We start from the raw sequence: 21,017 nt of genomic DNA on the forward strand, positions 1-21,017 counted from the left end.
CTATCCTACCCACTAATTATATTATATTAGTCAGTTCCTATACTATCCTACCCACTAATTATATTATATTAGTCAGATCCTATACTATCCTACCCACTAATTATATTATATTAGTCAGTTCCTATACTATCCTACCCACTAATTATATTATATTAGTCAGATCCTATACTATCCTACCCACGAATTATATTAGTCAGTTCCTATGCTATCCTACCCACTAATTATATTAGTCAGATCCTATACTATCCTACCCACAAATTATATTATATTAGTCAGTTCCTATACTATCCTACCCACTAATTATATTATATTAATCAGATCCTATACTATCCTACCCACTAATTATATTAGTCAGATCCTATACTATCCTACCCACTAATTATATTAGTCAGATCCTATACTATCCTACCCACTAATTATATTAGTCAGATCCTATACTATCCTACCCACTAATTATATTATATTAATCAGATCCTATACTATCCTACCCACTAATTATATTATATTAGTCAGATCCTATACTATCCTACCCACTAATTATATTAGTCAGATCCTATACTATCCTACCCACTAATTATATTATATTAGTCAGATCCTATACTATCCTACCCACTAATTATATTAGTCAGATCCTATACTATCCTACCCACTAATTATATTATATTAGTCTGTTCCTATACTATCCTACCCACTAATTATATTAGTCAGATCCTATACTATCCTACCCACTAATTATATTATATTAGTCAGATCCTATACTATCCTACCCACTAATTATATTAGTCAGATCCTATACTATCCTACCCACTAATTATATTAGTCAGATCCTATACTATCCTACCCACTAATTATATTATATTAGTCAGTTCCTATACTATCCTACCCACTAATTATATTAGTCAGATCCTATACTATCCTACCCACTAATTATATTATATTAGTCAGATCCTATACTATCCTACCCACTAATTATATTATATTAGTCAGTTCCTATACTATCCTACCCACTAATTATATTATATTAGTCAGATCCTATACTATCCTACCCACTAATTATATTAGTCAGTTCCTATACTATCCTACCCACTAATTATATTATATTAGTCAGATCCTATACTATCCTACCCACTAATTATACTATATTAGTCAGACCCTATACTATCCTACCCACTAATTATATTATATTAGTCAGATCCTATACTATCCTACCCACTAATTATACTATATTAGTCAGACCCTATACTATCCTACCCACTAATTATATTAGTCAGATCCTATACTATCCTACCCACTAATTATATTATATTAGTCAGTTCCTATACTATCCTAGCCACTAATTATATTAGTCAGATCCTACACTATCCTACCCACTAATTATATTATATTAGTCAGATCCTATAATATCCTACCCAGTAATTATATTATATTAGTCAGTTCCTATACTATCCTACCCACTAATTATATTAGTCAGATCCTATACTATCCTACCCACTAATTATATTATATTAGTCAGATCCTATACTATCCTACCCACTAATTATATTATATTAGTCAGATCCTATACTATCCTACCCACTAATTATATTATATTAGTCAGTTCCTATACTATCCTACCCACTAATTATATTAGTCAGATCCTATACTATCCTACCCACTAATTCTATTATATTATTCAGATCCTATACTATCCTACCCACTAATTATATTATATTAGTAAGATCCTATACTATCCTACCCACTAATTATATTAGTCAGATCCTATACTTGCCTATCCACTAATTATATTATATTAGTCAGATCCTATACTATCCTACCCACTAATTATATTAGTCAGATCCTATACTATCCTACCCACTAATTATATTAGTCAGATCCTATACTATCCTAGCCACTAATTATATTATATTAGTCAGTTCCTATACTATCCTAGCCACTAATTATATTAGTCAGATCCTATACTATCCTACCCACTAATTATATTATATTAGTCAGTTCATATACTATCCTACCCACTAATTATATTAGTCAGATCCTATACTATCCTACCCACTAATTATATTATATTAGTCTGTTCCTATACTATCCTACCCACTAATTATATTAGTCAGATCCTATACTATCCTACCCACTAATTATATTATATTAGTCAGTTCCTATACTATCCTACCCACTAATTATATTATATTAGTCAGATCCTATACTATCCTACCCACTAATTATATTATATTAGTCAGATCCTATACTATCCTACCCACTAATTATATTAGTCAGATCCTATACTATCCTACCCACTAATTATATTATATTAGTCAGTTCCTATACTATCCTACCCACTAATTATATTATATTAGTCAGATCCTATACTATCCTACCCACTAATTATATTATATTAGTCAGTTCCTATACTATCCTACCCACTAATTATATTATATTAGTCAGATCCTATACTATCCTACCCACTAATTATATTATATTAGTCAGTTCCTATACTATCCTACCCACTAATTATATTATATTAGTCAGATCCTATACTATCCTACCCACGAATTATATTAGTCAGTTCCTATGCTATCCTACCCACTAATTATATTAGTCAGATCCTATACTATCCTACCCACAAATTATATTATATTAGTCAGTTCCTATACTATCCTACCCACTAATTATATTATATTAATCAGATCCTATACTATCCTACCCACTAATTATATTAGTCAGATCCTATACTATCCTACCCACTAATTATATTATATTAGTCAGATCCTATACTATCCTACCCACTAATTATATTAGTCAGATCCTATACTATCCTACCCACTAATTATATTAGTCAGATCCTATACTATCCTACCCACTAATTATATTATATTAATCAGATCCTATACTATCCTACCCACTAATTATATTATATTAGTCAGATCCTATACTATCCTACCCACTAATTATATTAGTCAGATCCTATACTATCCTACCCACTAATTATATTATATTAGTCAGATCCTATACTATCCTACCCACTAATTATATTAGTCAGATCCTATACTATCCTACCCACTAATTATATTATATTAGTCTGTTCCTATACTATCCTACCCACTAATTATATTAGTCAGATCCTATACTATCCTACCCACTAATTATATTATATTAGTCAGATCCTATACTATCCTACCCACTAATTATATTAGTCAGATCCTATACTATCCTACCCACTAATTATATTAGTCAGATCCTATACTATCCTACCCACTAATTATATTATATTAGTCAGTTCCTATACTATCCTACCCACTAATTATATTAGTCAGATCCTATACTATCCTACCCACTAATTATATTATATTAGTCAGATCCTATACTATCCTACCCACTAATTATATTATATTAGTCAGTTCCTATACTATCCTACCCACTAATTATATTATATTAGTCAGATCCTATACTATCCTACCCACTAATTATATTAGTCAGTTCCTATACTATCCTACCCACTAATTATATTATATTAGTCAGATCCTATACTATCCTACCCACTAATTATATTAGTCAGATCCTATACTATCCTACCCACTAATTATATCATATTAGTCAGATCCTATACTATCCTACCCACTAATTATATTATATTAATTAGATCCTATACTATCCTACCCACTAATTATATTAGTCAGATCCTATACTATCCTACCCACTAATTATATTATTAGTCAGTTCCTATACTATCCTACCCACTAATTATATTAGTCAAATCCTATACTATCCTACCCACTAATTATATTATATTAGTCAGATCCTATACTATCCTACCCACTAATTATACTATATTAGTCAGACCCTATACTATCCTACCCACTAATTATATTAGTCAGATCCTATCCAATACTATCCTACCCACTAATTATATTATATTAGTCAGTTCCTATACTATCCTAGCCACTAATTATATTAGTCAGATCCTACACTATCCTACCCACTAATTATATTATATTAGTCAGATCCTATAATATCCTACCCAGTAATTATATTATATTAGTCAGTTCCTATACTATCCTACCCACTAATTATATTAGTCAGATCCTATACTATCCTACCCACTAATTATATTATATTAGTCAGATCCTATACTATCCTACCCACTAATTATATTATATTAGTCAGATCCTATACTATCCTACCCACTAATTATATTATATTAGTCAGTTCCTATACTATCCTACCCACTAATTATATTAGTCAGATCCTATACTATCCTACCCACTAATTATATTATATTAGTCAGTTCCTATACTATCCTAGCCACTAATTATATTAGTCAGTTCCTATACTATCCTACCCACTAATTATATTATATTAGTCAGATCCTATACTATCCTACCCACTAATTATATTATATTAGTAAGATCCTATACTATCCTACCCACTAATTATATTATATTAGTCAGATCCTATACTATCCTACCCACTAATTATATTATATTAGTCAAATCCTATACTATCCTACCCACTAATTATATTATATTAGTCAGTTCCTATGCTATCCTACCCACTAATTATATTAGTCAGATCCTATACTATCCTACCCACTAATTATATTATTAGTCAGATCCTATACTATCCTACCCACTAATTATATTATATTAGTCAGTTCCTATACTATCCTACCCACTAATTATATTATATTAGTCAGATCCTATACTATCCTACCCACTAATTATATTAGTCAGTTCCTATACTATCCTACCCACTAATTATATTATATTAGTCAGATCCTATACTATCCTACCCACTAATTATATTAGTCAGATCCTATACTATCCTACCCACTAATTATATTATATTAGTCAGATCCTATACTATCCTACCCACTAATTATATTATATTAATCAGATCCTATACTATCCTACCCACTAATTATATTAGTCAGATCCTATACTATCCTACCCACTAATTATATTATTAGTCAGTTCCTATACTATCCTACCCACTAATTATATTAGTCAAATCCTATACTATCCTACCCACTAATTATATTATATTAGTCAGTTCCTATACTATCCTAGCCACTAATTATATTATATTAGTCAGTTCCTATACTATCCTAGCCACTAATTATATTAGTCAGATCCTACACTATCCTACCCACTAATTATATTATATTAGTCAGATCCTATAATATCCTACCCAGTAATTATATTATATTAGTCAGTTCCTATACTATCCTACCCACTAATTATATTAGTCAGATCCTATACTATCCTACCCACTAATTATATTATATTAGTCAGATCCTATACTATCCTACCCACTAATTATATTATATTAGTCAGATCCTATACTATCCTACCCACTAATTATATTATATTAGTCAGATCCTATACTATCCTACCCACTAATTATATTATATTAGTCAGATCCTATACTATCCTACCCACTAATTATATTAGTCAGATCCTATACTATCCTACCCACTAATTATATTATATTAGTCAGTTCCTATACTATCCTACCCACTAATTATATTATATTAGTCAGATCCTATACTATCCTACCCACTAATTATATTAGTCAGTTCCTATGCTATCCTACCCACAAATTATATTATATTAGTCAGTTCCTATACTATCCTACCCACTAATTATATTAGTCAGATCCTATACTATCCTACCCACTAATTATATTAGTCAGATCCTATACTATCCTACCCACTAATTATATTATATTAATCAGATCCTATACTATCCTACCCACTAATTATATTATATTAGTCAGATCCTATACTATCCTACCCACTAATTATATTAGTCAGATCCTATACTATCCTACCCACTAATTATATTATATTAGTCAGATCCTATACTATCCTACCCACTAATTATATTAGTCAGATCCTATAATATCCTACCCACTAATTATATTATATTAGTCAGTTCCTATACTATCCTACCCACTAATTATATTAGTCAGATCCTATACTATCCTACCCACTAATTATATTATATTAGTCAGTTCTTATACTATCCTAGCCACTAATTATATTAGTCAGTTCCTATACTATCCTACCCACTAATTATATTATATTAGTCAGATCCTATACTATCCTACCCACTAATTATATTATATTAGTCAGATCCTATACTATCCTACCCACTAATTATATTATATTAGTCAAATCCTATACTATCCTACCCACTAATTATATTATATTAGTCAGTTCCTATACTATCCTACCCACTAATTATATTAGTCAGATCCTATACTATCCTACCCACTAATTATATTAGTCAGATCCTATACTATCCTACCCACTAATTATATTATATTAGTCAGTTCCTATACTATCCTACCCACTAATTATATTATATTAGTCAGATCCTATACTATCCTACCCACTAATTATATTAGTCAGTTCCTATACTATCCTACCCACTAATTATATTATATTAGTCAGTTCCTATACTATCCTACCCACTAATTATATTATATTAGTCAGATCCTATACTATCCTACCCACTAATTATATTAGTCAGTTCCTATACTATCCTACCCACTAATTATATTAGTCAGATCCTATACTATCCTACCCACTAATTATATTATATTAGTCAGATCCTATACTATCCTACCCACTAATTATATTAGTCAGATCCTATACTATCCTACCCACTAATTATATTATATTAATCAGATCCTATACTATCCTACCCACTAATTATATTAGTCAGATCCTATACTATCCTACCCACTAATTATATTATATTAGTCAGATCCTATACTATCCTACCCACTAATTATATTAGTCAGATCCTATACTATCCTACCCACTAATTATATTATTAGTCAGTTCCTATACTATCCTACCCACTAATTATATTAGTCAGATCCTATACTATCCTACCCACTAATTATATTATATTAGTCAGATCCTATACTATCCTACCCACTAATTATATTATATTAGTCAGATCCTATACTATCCTACCCACTAATTATATTAGTCAGATCCTATACTATCCTACCCACTAATTATATTATATTAGTCAGTTCCTATACTATCCTAGCCACTAATTATATTAGTCAGTTCCTATACTATCCTACCCACTAATTATATTATATTAGTCGGTTCCTATACTATCCTACCCACTAATTATATTATATTAGTCAGATCCTATACTATCCTACCCACTAATTATATTATATTAGTCGGTTCCTATACTATCCTACCCACTAATTATATTATATTAGTCAGATCCTATACTATCCTACCCACTAATTATATTATATTAGTCAGATCCTATACTATCCTACCCACTAATTATATTATATTAGTAAGATCCTATACTATCCTACCCACTAATTATATTATATTAGTCAGTTCCTATACTATCCTAGCCACTAATTATATTAGTCAGATCCTATACTATCCTACCCACTAATTATATTGTATTAGTCTGTTCTCCTATGTGACTGTGTTTTGGTCTACAGTCAGTCCTATCTGACTGTGTTTGGTCTACAGTCAGTCCTCCTATCTGACAGTGTTTGGTCTACAGTCAGTCCTCCTATCTGACAGTGTTTGGTCTACAGTCTGTCCTCCTATCTGACTGTGTTTGGTCTACAGTCTGTCCTCCTATCTGACTGTGTTTGGTCTACATTCAGTCCTCCTATCTGACTGTGTTTTGGCCTCTAAATTCATCTATCTTCCCCCCCTTTACTCCCCCCCCCCCCCCCTCCAGGTGGAGTCTAAGGCCAGTGCCCTGCTCATAACCGACGCCCTTGCTGGCCACGCCCACCAGCTACAGGTGAGAGCCCAGGACGAGATCAACCCAGACAGCCAGTGGAGTGACTGGAGCCCCCTGCTGCAGGCCTGGCCATGGAGCGGTGAGAATACTACTGCATACTACACACTAACACATAGTACTAATGTGTTCCAAATGGCCCTCTATTCCCTATATACTGCACTACTTTTAACCAATACCTGTCTACAACTGGACCTTTATTAGGCCCAGAACAGTGTTTGAATAGACTTTAATTTCTCCGTAGTGTTACACAGTTACTTGGTCAGCGGTGTTATCTGTGAAAGACAGCATCGTTATGTGGTGAATCCCACAGGTTGCACAGCAGATCCAACTGAACAAATCGTCCCTGTAGACTACAATGACAAAGATGCGGAGCCCTCTACAGCCAACACCAAGTCAGAGAGTAAGTCGCTTTTTCTAAGCCAGAACAGCCCATATCTTCTGTTTCTGTATACATCAGTCTCTATATACATCAGTCTCTATATATATCAGTCTCTATATACATCAGTCTCTGTATACATCAGTCTCTATATACATCAGCTCTATATACATCAGTCTCTATATACATCAGTCTCTATATACATCAGTCTCTATATACATCAGTCTGTATATACATCAGTCTGTATATACATCAGTCTCTATATACATCAGTCTCTATATACATCAGCTCTATATACACAAGTCACTGTATACTTCAGTCTCTATATACATCAGCTCTATATACATCAGTCTCTACATACATCAGTCTCTATATACATCAGTCTCTATATACATCCGTCTCTATATACATCGTGTCTATATACATCAGCTCTATATACATCAGTCTGTATATACACCAGTCTCTATTTTCATCAGTCTCTGTATACATCAGCTCTATATACATCAGTCTCTATATACATAAGTCTCTATATACATAAGTCTCTATATACATCAGTATATATACATCAGTCTCTATATACATGTATACATCAGTCTCTATATACATCAGTCTCTATATACATCAGTCTCTGTATACATCAGCTCTATATAATATATACATCAGTCTCTATATACATCAGTCTCTATATACATCAGTCTCTATATACATCAGTCTCTATATACATCAGTCTCTGTATACATCAGTCTCTATATACATCAGCTCTATATACATCAGTCTCTATATACATCAGTCTCTATATACATCAGCTCTATATACATCAGTCACTATATACATCAGTTACTATATACATCAGTCTCTATATACATCAGTCTCTATATACATCAGTCTCTGTATACATCAGCTCTATATACATCAGTCTCTATATACATCAGTCTCTATATACATCAGCCTCTATATACATCAGTCACTATATACATCAGTGTCTATATACATCAGTCTCTATATACATCAGCCTCTATATACATCCGTCTCTATATACATCAGCTCTATATACATCAGTCTCTATATACATCAGTCTCTATATACATCAGTCTCTATATACATCACTCTCTATATACATCAGTCTCTGTATACATCAGTCTCTATATACATCAGTCTCTGTATACTTCAGCTCTATATACATTTATACATCAGTATCTGTATACATCAGTCTCTATATACATCAGTCTCTATATACATAAGTCTCTATATACATCAGTCTATATACATCAGTCTCTATATACATCAGTCTATATACATCAGTCTCTATACACATCAGTCTCTATATACATCAGTCTCTATATACATCATTCTCTATATACATCAGTCTCTGTATACATCAGTCTCTATATACATCAGTCTCTGTATACATCAGTCTCTGTATACATCAGTCTCTGTATACTTCAGCTCTATATACATCAGTCTCTATATACATCAGTCTCTGTATACTTCAGCTCTATATACATGTATACATCAGTATCTGTATACATCAGTCTCTATATAAATCAGTCTCTATATACATAAGTCTCTATATACATCAGTCTATATACATCAGTCTCTATATACATGTATACATCGGTCTCTATATACATGTATACATCAGTCTCTATATACATCAGCTCTATATACATCAGTCTCTATTTTCATCAGTCTCTGTATACATCAGCTCTATTTACATCAGTCTCTATATACATAAGTCTCTATGTACTTCAGTCTCTGTATACATCAGTCTCTATTTACACTACCGTTCAAAAGTTTGGGGTCACTTAGAAATGTCCTTGTTTTTTAAAGAAAAGCTACTTTTTTGTCTATTAAAATAACATCAAATAGACGTTATTAATGTTGTAAATTACTATTGTAGCTGGAAACGGCAGATTTATTATGGAATATCTACACAGGCATACAGAGGCCCATTATCAGCAACCATCCCTCCTCTGTTCCAATGGCACATTGTGATATCTAATCCAAGTTTATAATTTTAAAAGGCTAATTGATCATTAGAAAACCCTTTAGCAATTATGTTAGCACAGCTGAAAACTGTTGTGCTCATTAAAGAAGCAATAAAACTGGCCTTCTTTAGACTAGTTGAGTATCTGGAGCATCAGCATTTGTGGGTTCAATTGCAGGCTCAAAATGGCCAGAAACAAAGACCTTTCCTCTCAAACTCGTCAGTCTGTTCTTGTTCTGAGAAATGAAGGTTATTCCATGTGAGAAATTGCCAAGAAACTGAAGATCTCGTACAACGCTGTGTACTACTCCCTTCACAGAACAGCGCAAACTGGCTCCTCTAGAAAGAGGAGTGGGAGGCCCCGGTGCACAACTGAGCAAATGGACAAGTACTTTAAAGTGTCTAGTTTGAGAAACAGACTCCTCACAAGTCCTCAACTGGCAGCTTCATTAAATAGTACCCGCCAAACCCCAGTCTCAACATCAACAGTGAAGATGCGACTCCAGGATTCTGGCCTTCTAGGCAGAGATGCAAAGAAAAAGCCATATCTCAGACTGCCCAATAAAAAGAAAAGATTAAGATGGGCAAAATAACACAGACACTGGACAGAGGAACTCTGCCTAGAAGGCCAGCATCCAGGAGTCACCTCTTCACTGTTGACGTTGAGACTGGACAGAGGAACTCTGCCTAGAAGGCCAGCATCCAGGAGTCACCTCTTCACTGTTGACGTTGAGACTGGACAGAGGAACTCTGCCTAGAAGACCAGCATCCAGGAGTCACCTCTTCACTGTTGACGTTGAGACTGGACAGAGGAACTCTGCCTAGAAGACCAGCATCCAGGAGTCACCTCTTCACTGTTGACGTTGAGATGGGTGTTTTGTATGTATTATTTAAAGAAGCTGCCAGTTGAGGACTTGTCTGTTCCCTCTCTCTCCTGATCTCTGTCTTCTGTTCCCTCTCTCTCCTTATCTCTGTCTTCTGTTCCCCCTCTCTCCTGATCTCTGTCTTCTGTTCCCTCTCTCTCCTGATCTCTGTCTCCTGGTCCCTCTCTCTCCTGATCTCTGTCTTCTGTTCCCTCTCTCTCCTGATCTCTGTCTCCTGGTCCCTCTCTCTCCTGATCTCTGTCTTCTGTTCTCTCTCTCTCCTGATCTCTGTCTTCTGTTCTCTCTCTCCTGCTCTCTCTCCTCTAGATTCGGAGGATGATGGTGGTAATCTGGGAGTGGTGATATTTCTGTCCCTGTTTGCTGTCATCATCATTTTCTTGTTGTCCTCTCTATTTGTCCTCATGTGGTGAGATATGTCCTCCTGCATGTCTACATCAGTTTACTATGTTCTCTAACAACTGAATTGAACAATTCCTTCATCTTGAAATATCTTATGTTTGTTGTCTAGGGTGAGGCAATGGAGGCGGGACAATGTGACACGACAGGAACTGACCTCAATGTTGAAGATGAAGTCCTGCATATCTGAAGTGAGTCAGACCCCTATCAATGTCACTACATGTTGTTACAGACCCTCTCTACTCTACGGCTGTTGTGACTCAGAGCCCTGCTGTTGTGTAATATGGCTCTGTACTGAAGTACAGTATTTTACTGTTCTACAACTGAGTTATCCTGCTGGCAGGACAGGTTTATTAGCCTGGATAATGTCTAGGTTGTTCTATATCAGGACAGGTTTATTAGCCTGGATAATGTCCAGGTTGTTCTATATCAGGACAGGTTTATTAGCCTGGATAATGTCTAGGTTGTTCTATATCAGGACAGGTTTATTAGCCTGGATAATGTCCAGGTTGTTCTATATCAGGACAGGTTTATTAGCCTGGATAATGCTGAATAATGTCTAGGTTGTTCTATATCAGGACAGGTTTATTAGGTTGGATAATGCTGCATAATGTCTAGGTTGTTCTATATCAGGACAGGTTTATTAGGTTGGATAATGTCCAGGTTGTTCTAGAACAGGACAGTGTTTATTAGCCTGGATAATGTCTAGGTTGTTCTAGAACAGGACAGTGTTTATTAGGCTGCATAATGTCTAGGTTGTTCTAGAACAGGACAGTGTTAATTAGCCTGGATAATGTCTAGGTTGTTCTATATCAGGACAGGTTTATTAGCCTGGATAATGCTGAATAATGTATAGGTTGTTCTAGAACAGGACAGGTTTATTAGCCTGGATAATGTCTAGGTTGTTCTATATCAGGATAGGTTTATTAGCCTGGATAATGTCTAGGTTGTTATATATGAGGACAGGTTTAGAACAGGACAGTGTTTATTAGCCTGGATAATGTCCAGGTTGTTCTAGAACAGAACAGTGTTTATTAGGCTGCATAATGTCCAGGTTGTTCTAGAACAGGACAGTGTTTATTAGCCTGGATAATGTCTAGGTTGTTCTAGAACAGGACATTGTTTATTATGCTGCATAATGTCTAGGTTGTTCTAGAACAGGACTGTGTTTATTAGGCTGGATAATGCTGAATAATGTGTAGGTTGTTCTAGAACAGGACAGTGTTTATTAGGCAGCATAATGTCTAGGTTGGTCTATAACAGGACTGTGTTTATTAGCCTGGATAATGTCTAGGTTGTTCTAGAACAGGACAGTGTTTATTAGACTGGATAATGTCCAGGTTGTTCTAGAACAGGACAGTGTTTATTAGGCTCCATAATGTCTAGGTTGTTCTATATCAGGACAGGTTTATTAGCCTGGATAATGTCCAGGTTGTTCTAGAACAGGACAGTGTTTATTAGGCTGCATAATGTCTAGGTTGTTCTAGAACAGAACAGTGTTTATTAGGCAGCATAATGTCTAGGTTGTTCTAGAACAGGACAGTGTTTATTATGCTGCATAATGTCTAGGTTGTTCTAGAACAGGATTGTGTTTATTAGGCTGGATAATGCTGAATAATGTGTAGGTTGTTCTAGAACAGGACAGTGTTTATTAGGCAGCATAATGTCTAGGTTGGTCTATAACAGGACTGTGTTTATTAGCCTGGATAATGTCTAGGTTGTTCTAGAACAGGACAGTGTTTATTAGACTGGATAATGTCCAGGTTGTTCTAGAACAGGACAGTGTTTATTAGGCTCCATAATGTCTAGGTTGTTCTATATCAGGACAGGTTTATTAGCCTGGATAATGTCCAGGTTGTTCTAGAACAGGACAGTGTTTATTAGGCTGCATAATGTCTAGGTTGTTCTAGAACAGGACAGTGTTTGTTAGCCTGCATAATGTCTAGGTTGGTCTATAACAGGACTGTGTTTATTAGCCTGGATAATGTCTAGGTTGTTCTAGAACAGGACAGTGTTTATTAGCCTGGATAATGTCCAGGTTGTTCTAGAACAGGACAGTGTTTGTTAGCCTGGATAATGTCCAGGTTGTTCTAGAACAGGACAGTGTTTATTAGGCTGCATAATGTCTAGGTTGTTCTAGAACAGGACAGTGTTAATTAGCCTGGATAATGTCTAGGTTGTTCTATATCAGGACAGGTTTATTAGCCTGGATAATGCTGAATAATGTATAGGTTGTTCTAGAACAGGACAGGTTTATTAGCCTGGATAATGTCTAGGTTGTTCTATATCAGGATAGGTTTATTAGCCTGGATAATGTCTTGGTTGTTCTATATGAGGACAGGTTTATTAGCCGGGATAATGATGAATAATGTCTAGGTTGTTCTAGAACAGGACAGGTTTATTAGCCTGGATAATGCTGAATAATGTATAGGTTGTTCTAGAACAGGACAGGTTTATTAGCCTGGATAAATTCTAGGTTGTTCTATATCAGGATAGGTTTATTAGCCTGGATAATGTCTAGGTTGTTCTATATGAGGACAGGTTTATTAGCCAGGATAATGCTGAATAATGTCTAGGTTGTTCTATATCAGGACAGGTTTATTAGCCTGGATAATGCTGAATAATGTGTAGGTTGTTCTAGAACAAGACTGTGTTTATTAGCCTGGATAATGTCCAGGTTGTTTTAGAACAGGACAGTGTTTATTAGCCTGGATAATGTCTAGGGTTGTTCTAGAACAGGACATTGTTTATTATGCTGCATAATGTCTAGGTTGTTCTAGAACAGGACTGTGTTTATTAGGCTGGATAATGCTGAATAATGTGTAGGTTGTTCTAGAACAGGACAGTGTTTATTAGGCTGCATAATGTCTAGGTTGGTCTATAACAGGACTGTGTTTATTAGCCTGGATAATGTCTAGGTTGTTCTAGAACAGGACAGTGTTTATTAGACTGGATAATGTCCAGGTTGTTCTAGAACAGGACAGTGTTTATTAGGCTCCATAATGTCTAGGTTGTTCTATATCAGGACAGGTTTATTAGCCTGGATAATGTCCAGGTTGTTCTAGAACAGGACAGTGTTTATTAGGCTGCATAATGTCTAGGTTGTTCTAGAACAGGACAGTGTTTGTTAGCCTGGATAATGTCTAGGTTGTTCTAGAACAGGACAGTGTTTATTATGCTGCATAATGTCTAGGTTTTTCTAGAACAGGACTGTGTTTATTAGGCTGGATAATGCTGAATAATGTGTAGGTTGTTCTAGAACAGGACAGTGTTTATTAGGCTGCATAATGTCTAGGTTGGTCTATAACAGGACTGTGTTTATTAGCCTGGATAATGTCTAGGTTGTTCTAGAACAGGACAGTGTTTATTAGCCTGGATAATGTCCAGGTTGTTCTAGAACAGGACAGTGTTTATTAGGCTCCATCATGTCCAGGTTGTTCTAGAACAGGACAGTGTTTATTAGGCTGCATAATGTCTAGGTTGTTCTAGAACAGGACAGTGTTTGTTAGCCTGGATAATGTCTAGGTTGTTCTAGAACAGGACAGTGTTTATTATGCTGCATAATGTCTAGGTTGTTCTAGAACAGGACTGTGTTTATTAGGCTGGATAATGCTGAATAATGTGTAGGTTGTTCTAGAACAGGACAGTGTTTATTAGGCTGCATAATGTCTAGGTTGGTCTATAACAGGACTGTGTTTATTAGCCTGGATAATGTCTAGGTTGTTCTAGAACAGGACAGTGTTTATTAGCCTGGATAATGTCCAGGTTGTTCTAGAACAGGACAGTGTTTATTAGGCTCCATCATGTCTAGGTTGTTCTAGAACAGGACTGTGTTTATTAGGCTGCATAATGTCTAGGTTGTTCTAGAACAGGACAGTGTTTATTAGGCTGCATAATGTCTAGGTTGTTCTAGAACAGGACAGTGTTTGTTAGCCTGGATAATGTCCAGGTTGTTCTAGAACAGGACAGTGTTTATTAGGCTGCATAATGTCTAGGTTGTTCTAGAACAGGACAGTGTTAATTAGCCTGGATAATGTCTAGGTTGTTCTATATCAGGACAGGTTTATTAGCCTGGATAATGCTGAATAATGTATAGGTTGTTCTAGAACAGGACAGGTTTATTAGCCTGGATAATGTCTAGGTTGTTCTATATCAGGATAGGTTTATTAGCCTGGATAATGTCTAGGTTGTTATATATGAGGACAGGTTTATTAGCCTGGATAATGATGAATAATGTCTAGGTTGTTCTAGAACAGGACAGGTTTATTAGCCTGGATAATGCTGAATAATGTATAGGTTGTTCTAGAACAGGACAGGTTTATTAGCCTGGATAAATTCTAGGTTGTTCTATATCAGGATAGGTTTATTAGCCTGGATAATGTCTAGGTTGTTCTATATGAGGACAGGTTTATTAGCCAGGATAATGCTGAATAATGTCTAGGTTGTTCTATATCAGGACAGGTTTATTAGCCTGGATAATGCTGAATAATGTGTAGGTTGTTCTAGAACAAGACTGTGTTTATTAGCCTGGATAATGTCCAGGTTGTTTTAGAACAGGACAGGTTTATTAGCCTGGATAATGCTGCATAATGTCTAGTTTGTTCTAGAACAGGACAGTGTTTATTAGCCTGGATAATGTCTAGGTTGTTCTATATCAGGACAGGTTTATTAGCCTGGATAATGCTGAATAATGTCTATGTTGTTCTATATCAGGACAGGTTTATTAGGCTGGATAATGTCCAGGTTGTTTTAGAACAGGACAGGTTTATTAGCCTGGATAATGCTGCATAATGTCTAGGTTGTTCTAGAACAGGACAGGTTTATTAGCCTGGATAATGCTGAATAATGTCTAGGTTGTTCTAGAAAAGGACAGGTTTATTAGCCTGGATAATGTATAGGTTGTTCTATATCAGGATAGGTTTATTAGCCTGGATAATGTCTAGTTTGTTCTAAATCAGGACAGGTTTATTAGCCTGGATAATGTCTGGGTTGTTTTATATCAGGACAGGTTTATTAGCCTGGATAATGCTGAATAATGTCTAGGTTGTTCTATATCAGGACAGGTTTATTGTTGTCTCTGGCTGAAATAGTGAAACAGTAGAAGTTGAGTTTTCCTGTGCAGTTGGGAAGGATGTCCTCCTGCAATATGCTGCATAGTAAAACAGAACCAGCAGTGAGTGAACTTTAGCAGGGATCAACTACACTCAACAAAAATATAAACACAACATGTAAAGTGTTGGTCCCATGTTTCATGAGCTGAAATTAAAGAACCCAGAAATCTTCCACACACAAAAAAAAGTATTTCCCTCAAATTCTGTGAACAAATGTGTTTACACCTCTATTCGTGAGCGTTTCTCCTTTGCCAAGATAATCCATCCAGCTGACAGTTGTGGTATATCAAGAAGGTGGTTAAACAGCATGGTCATTACACAGGTGTACCTTGTGCTGGGGATAATAAAAGGCCACTATAATGTGCAGTTTTGTCACACAACACAATGCCACAGATCTCTCAAGTTTTGAGGGAGCGTACAATTGGTATGTTGACTGCAGGAACGTCCACCAGAGCTGTTACTATAAACCAGTAACTCTGTAGTATCACTTTTACTACAACTGTGAGCAGCCATTGTTTTGACTATAACCTTAACCATGAGGTGATTTCTGTGTTGTTCCTCTTTTCCTCCTCTCTTCTCTCCTCCTCTCTTCTCCTCTTTCCTCTCCTCTCCTCCTCTCTTCTCTCCTCTTCTCTCCTCCTCTCTTCTCTCCTCTCCTCCTCTCTTCTCTCCTCCTCTCCTCCTCTCTTCTCTCCTCTTCTCTCCTCTTTCCTCTCCTCCTCTTTCCTCTCCTCCTCTCTCCTCTCCTCTCTTCTCTCCTCCTCTCTTCTCTCCTCTTCTCTCCTCTCCTCCTCTCTCCTCTCCTTCTCTCTTCTTTCCTCCTCCTCTCCTCCTCTCTTCTCTCCTCCTCTCTTCTTTTCCTCCTCATTTTCTCTCCTCCTCTCCTCCTCTCTTCTTCTCTCCTCTCTTCTCTCCTTTTCTCTTCTCTCCTCCTCTCTCTTCTCTCCTCCTTCCTCTCCTGTTCTCTGCAACTTAACTTCCCTCCTCCTCCCTTCTCTCCTCAGCCTAGGTTGGCCCCTCCTCTCCACCAGGCCATACCTCTACCAGCTGTCTGCAGCGTCCACAACACACTACCCACAACCTACCAGGAGACTCACCACGCTACCCACAACCTACCAGGAGACTCACCACGCTACCCACAACCTACCAGGAGACTCACCACACTACCCACAACCTACCAGGAGACTCACCACGCTGCCAACAACCCATCTGGAGTGAGTGCTTGGCCTGGTCGCTGCCTGCCGATAGACAGACATGATGGACCGACTGACTGACTCCTCCCACTGGAGTTCAACCTCTTCTGATTGGCTGTGGGCCTCAGTGACAGTACAGCACCAGTAAACATGAAGTCAAAGGAAGGAGGGATTAGTATCTGTCTGTCTCCTCCCCTGACTGACTGACTGAACAAGGTTCACATTGTATTCCTGATGATGGTCCTTTATTACTCGTGACTAATGGAATGCTGAAAGAGGAGAAGAAGAAACAAGAGTTTTCCAATTTTCTAAAGCAAAAGGCATTACCGATATATAGACCGGTTGGCAATATAGACAGGTTATAAACAGGTTATAAAGAGGTTATAGACAGGTTGTGGAGAAGTTATAGACCGATTGGCAGTATAGACAGGTTATAAAGAGGTTATAGACAGGTTGGCAGTATAGACAGGTTATAAAGAGGTTATAGACAGGTTGGCATTCTCTTTACTTCAGCAGAAAAAGAGAAGGAACACTCTGCAAGGCTACTGCTATTGGTCAGTGGTTGAGAAAGAGGAGTCCTGTCATTTCCATGCTGACCAGTCACAGACAGTGTCAGGACGATGTCATTACTTAATGTGTGTATGTGGGTAGCTTGAGGTTACATTGGTCTGGGAACAGTTATCCTCTCTCCCGACCCCGACCAGACGTAATGTGGCCCCACCAACCAGCATGACATCAGTTCTCCTCCGTCCCGTTTCCCAACATCCCACAGCGTTATTCTGCTCTAAATGACAGTGATAGTGATGTTATTTGTTGGTTTCTTTACATCGCTGTGTAGTCATGGGAAACACAAGGTGTCTTTACTTAAAGAGTTAAAGCCTCGCTGGGTGTCTTTGAGGACTACAAGGTTCTCTCCAGCTAGTACCTATGCATGGATCCTGTTGAAGATTCTTCTGTGTTCTATCTTAACCAACAGAGTTAAATGTAGTTCATGTATATATTCTGTTGTTTTTAGAGGCTGTTCCACTGTGCACCATTCCCCAGTCAATGATATGAAGCTCTAATGCACTAGATGTCCCAGTGTGTTTGTTCCTATACATCCCAATTGGCACCATGTGCCCTAAATACAGTGAGCTCTAAAATAAATGGGACAGTGACATTTTTATTGTTGGATGCATTTGCTATTTGTTTTGGTTGTGTTTTAGATCATTTACCCAATAATAATGAATGGTAAATCATGCATTGTGTCATTTTGGAGTCACTTTTATTCTAAATAAGGATATAATGTTTCTAAACACTTCTACATACATGTGGATGCTACTGTGACTACAGCTAGTCCTGAATTAATCCTGAATATGAGTCAGAAAGTTAGACACAATATTATACTTTTTTTTTATTGTGAGAGAATGTCTATCCAAGATGTTCTCAGAGGAAGTCAACCATTTCCATAACATACTGAATCCTGCAGCTGTCACCATTCAGTTTCCATAACATACTGAATCCTACAGCTGTCACCATTCAGTTTCCATAACATACTGAATCCTACAGCTGTCACCATTCAGTTTACATAACATACTGAGTCCTACAGCTGTCACCATTCAGTTTCCATAACATACTGAATCCTACAGCTGTCACCATTCAGTTTCCATAACATACTGAATCCTACAGCTGTCACCATTCAGTTTCCATAACATACTGAATCCTACAGCTGTCACCATTCAGTTTCCATAACATACTGAATCCTACAGCTGTCACCATTCAGTTTCCATAACATACTGAGTCCTACAGCTGTCACCATTCAGTTTCCATAACATACTGAATCCTACAGCTGTCACCATTCAGTTTCCATAACATACTGAATCCTACAGCTGTCACCATTCAGTTTCCATAACATACTGAATCCTACAGCTGTCACCATTCAGTTTCCATAACATACTGAGTCCTACAGCTGTCACCATTCAGTTTCCATAACATACTGAATCCTACAGCTGTCACCATTCAGTTTCCATAACATACTGAATCCTACAGCTGTCACCATTCAGTTTCCATAACATACTGAGTCCTACAGCTGTCACCATTCAGTTTCCATAACATACTGAATCCTACAGCTGTCACCATTCAGTTTCCATAACATACTGAATCCTACAGCTGTCACCATTCAGTTTCCATAACATACTGAGTCCTACAGCTGTCACCATTCAGTTTCCATAACATACTGAATCCTACAGCTGTAACCATTCAGTTTCCATAACATACTGAGTCCTACAGCTGTCACCATTCAGTTTCCATAACATACTGAATCCTACAGCTGTCACCATTCAGTTTCCATAACATACTGAGTCCTACAGCTGTCACCATTCAGTTTCCATAACATACTGAGTCCTACAGCTGTCACCATTCAGTTTCCATAACACACTGAGTCCTACAGCTGTCACCATTCAGTTTCCATAACATACTGAATCCTACAGCTGTCACCATTCAGTTTCCATAACATACTGAATCCTACAGCTGTCACCATTCAGTTTCCATAACATACTGAATCCTACAGCTGTCACCATTCAGTTTCCATAACATACTGAATCCTACAGCTGTCACCATTCAGTTTCCATAACATACTGAGTCCTACAGCTGTCACCATTCAGTTTCCATAACATACTGAATCCTACAGCTGTCACCATTCAGTTTCCATAACATACTGAATCCTACAGCTGTCACCATTCAGTTTCCATAACATACTGAATCCTACAGCTGTCACCATTCAGTTTCCATAACATACTGAATCCTACAGCTGTCACCATTCAGTTTCCATAACATACTGAGTCCTACAGCTGTCACCATTCAGTTTCCATAACATACTGAATCCTACAGCTGTCACCATTCAGTTTCCATAACATACTGAATCCTACAGCTGTCACCATTCAGTTTCCATAACATACTGAGTCCTACAGCTGTCACCATTCAGTTTCCATAACATACTGAATCCTACAGCTGTCACCATTCAGTTTCCATAACATACTGAATCCTACAGCTGTCACCATTCAGTTTCCATAACATACTGAGTCCTACAGCTGTCACCATTCAGTTTCCATAACATACTGAATCCTACAGCTGTAACCATTCAGTTTCCATAACATACTGAGTCCTACAGCTGTCACCATTCAGTTTCCATAACATACTGAATCCTACAGCTGTCACCATTCAGTTTCCATAACATACTGAGTCCTACAGCTGTCACCATTCAGTTTCCATAACATACTGAGTCCTACAGCTGTCA

The 21,017-nt window shown here is 36.6% G+C and overlaps 1 protein-coding gene across 8 annotated transcripts in view; it reads left to right on the forward strand.

Moving 5' to 3' along the window:
- LOC110524930 (interleukin-11 receptor subunit alpha) overlaps positions 1 to 18,983 on the forward strand; it is a 74,391-nt gene extending 55,408 nt beyond the window's left edge. For 4 of the 8 annotated variants that reach the window (XM_036976607.1, XM_036976611.1, XM_036976608.1 and 1 more), the window contains 5 exons: positions 7,731 to 7,875; positions 8,107 to 8,196; positions 11,350 to 11,449; positions 11,552 to 11,630; positions 17,555 to 18,983. In XM_036976607.1, the coding sequence (XP_036832502.1) occupies positions 7,731 to 7,875; positions 8,107 to 8,196; positions 11,350 to 11,449; positions 11,552 to 11,630; positions 17,555 to 17,824 (684 nt within the window). In that variant the 3' untranslated portion in view covers positions 17,825 to 18,983. The remainder of the gene's footprint in view (positions 1 to 7,730; positions 7,876 to 8,106; positions 8,197 to 11,349; positions 11,450 to 11,551; positions 11,631 to 17,554) is intronic. The other 4 variants (XR_005051623.1, XR_005051624.1, XR_005051625.1 and 1 more) reach the window with 4 other exon arrangements.
- The last annotated feature ends 2,034 nt before the right edge of the window (positions 18,984 to 21,017 follow it).

The sequence above is a fragment of the Oncorhynchus mykiss genome, chromosome 5 (genome assembly GCF_013265735.2).
Source record: "Oncorhynchus mykiss isolate Arlee chromosome 5, USDA_OmykA_1.1, whole genome shotgun sequence".
Taxonomy (NCBI): domain Eukaryota; kingdom Metazoa; phylum Chordata; class Actinopteri; order Salmoniformes; family Salmonidae; genus Oncorhynchus; species Oncorhynchus mykiss.